A 2,194-nucleotide genomic window follows, 5' to 3' on the forward strand; every position below is an offset into this window, starting at 1 on the left:
CAGAAGGATCTAGGGGGCCTGTGGCGGGAGGGGCTGCCCCATGGAGGATGGGGGGCTGCCCCACACTGACCCCGTCTCCCCACAGAGGGGCCGGAGAGCGTGAAGCAGAAGGATCTGGGTGATGGGGTTTTTGCCTTCGAGTATTTCCCCACCCTGCCCGGGAACTACACGGTCACCATCACCTGGGGGGGGCAGCAGGTGCCACGCAGGTGAGTGCCCCGCGGGCTGCTGGGGGGGCAGGCTTGGGGGGGCACAGTGGGGCCTGGTGCATGCTGGGATGGCTGGGGACGGGATGCCTGGTGCATGCTGAGGGGACTGGGTGGGGACCCGGGCAATGCCCCAATGCGGGCTGTGTGTGCGTGTGTGTGTGTGTGAGATGCCCTGGGGGGAGGGACACATGGGGGAGCGCGGTGCCATGGGGACCCTGTTGTGACCTGCTCTTCTCCGCCCTCCCCACCCCAGCCCGTTTGAGGTGAAGGTCGGCCCTGAGTGCGGCAGCCAGAAGGTCCGGGCCTGGGGGCCGGGGCTGGAGGGCGGCGTGGTCGGCAAGTCGGCTGACTTCGTGGTGGAGGCCATCGGGGATGACGTGGGCACGCTGGGTGAGTGGGGAGCTGGGGGGGGTGAGTTGGGTGAGTGGGGAGCTGGGGCGGGTGAGGGGGGAGTTGGGCGGGTGAGTTGGGTGGGGGGAGCTGGGGGGGATGAGGGGGAAGCAGGGTGGGTGAGTAGGGTGGGGGGAGCTGGATTCCCCAATCTTGGTCCCACCCGGGAAGTAAGGGTGGGTGGGGGTCCGGGAAATGCTGGACAGTCGTGGGGGAGGCTGCGAGGCGGCTCCAGTCTTGGTCGGGGGGCTGGTTGCTCATGCAGGTTCCCCGGATCTCAATCGGGTGGCAGGGCTTTGGGTGCTGCCGGGGTCCCCATCTTGGGGTGGGGGAAGGGCTGGGCGTTCATTGGGACCCCACCTCCACGGAGGTAGGGGCCGGGGGGCCTGGGTGGTGGAGGGGCCGGTCTCCCCTTGGGGGCCCGGGTCTGGGGGGCGGTGGAAGGACCGAGAGTCCTGGTCTCAACCCTCTCTTCTCCCCCCCACCCCTCCCCACACCAGGGTTCTCGGTGGAGGGCCCATCCCAGGCCAGGATCGAGTGTGACGACCGGGGCGACGGCTCCTGCGACGTGCGCTACTGGCCCCAGGAGCCGGGCGACTACGCCGTGCACGTCCTGTGCAACGGGGCCGACATTCGGCACAGCCCCTTCATGGCCGAGATCCGCCCCGCCCCCCGCGACCTGCACCCCGAGAAGGTACCGCCTGGAGCGGGGGCTGGGAGCCAGGACTCCTGGGTTCTCTCTCTGGCTCGGGGAGGGGAGCGGGGTCTGGTGGTTTGGGCAGGGGGTGGGGCTGGGAGCCAGGACTCCTGGGTTCTCTCTCCCCCTCGGGGAGGGGAGCGGGGTCTACAGCTGGGAGTGGGGCTGACATGAGGGCAGGGTCCCCTCTCACCCGCGCCCCCTCCCCCCTCAGGTGAAAGCCCACGGGCCTGGGCTGGAGAAGACGGGTGTCGCCATCAACAAACCGGCCGAGTTCACAGTGGATGCCAAGAATGGCGGGAAGGCCCCTCTGAAGGTCCAGGTGCAGGTGAGGAGAGGGGGCTGCCAGATTGGGGTGGCCCAGGGCTTGGGGGCACAGGGCGGTGCAGGTCAGCGTGGCTGTGTACAGACGGGGTGGCTAGGTGCATCCTGGCGGAGGTGCCAAGTGGGGCACTGGGGGCTTGACCCCACTCTGCCCTCAAGACGCGGAGGGCACCCGAGGGTGGGGAGCTGGGGGCCGGCTCGCGGCTGACCCGCTCTGCCCCCAGGATGCGGAGGGGGGAGGGAGGGCTGGGGCCGGCTGGTGGCTGACCCGCTCTGCCCCCCGGGGAGGAGGGAGGGCTGGGGCTGGCTGGCGGCTGACCCGCTCTGCCCCCAGGATGCGGAGGGCTCCCCGGTGGATGTGGCGGTGAAGGACAACGGGAACGGCACCTACAGCTGCTCCTATGTGCCCAAGAAGCCGGTGAAACACACGGCCATGGTGTCCTGGGGGGGCGTCAACATCCCCAACAGCCCCTACCGCGTGAGTGCCCCCTGGGGGGACCCTCTGCTGGGAGCTGGGCGGGGGGTGTGTGTCCCACAATGCCCTGGGGCTGGTTGTGGGGGGGCGCGTGTCCCA

The 2,194-nt window shown here is 70.0% G+C and overlaps 1 protein-coding gene across 1 annotated transcript in view; it reads left to right on the top strand.

Moving 5' to 3' along the window:
• LOC112123914 (filamin-A-like) overlaps nt 1-2,098 on the top strand; it is a gene marked incomplete at both ends in the record, with an annotated part of 3,341 nt that extends 1,243 nt beyond the window's left edge. The window contains 5 exons of the mRNA XM_026662015.2: nt 86-209; nt 463-599; nt 1,100-1,293; nt 1,511-1,624; nt 1,955-2,098. Of these exons, the coding sequence (XP_026517800.2) occupies nt 86-209; nt 463-599; nt 1,100-1,293; nt 1,511-1,624; nt 1,955-2,098 (713 nt within the window). The remainder of the gene's footprint in view (nt 1-85; nt 210-462; nt 600-1,099; nt 1,294-1,510; nt 1,625-1,954) is intronic.
• Nucleotides 2,099-2,194: the final 96 nt, after the last annotated feature.

Source organism: Terrapene carolina, unplaced genomic scaffold (genome assembly GCF_002925995.2).
Source record: "Terrapene carolina triunguis isolate 2854851 unplaced genomic scaffold, T_m_triunguis-2.0 Scaffold21325, whole genome shotgun sequence".
In the NCBI taxonomy this organism is placed as follows: domain Eukaryota; kingdom Metazoa; phylum Chordata; order Testudines; family Emydidae; genus Terrapene; species Terrapene triunguis.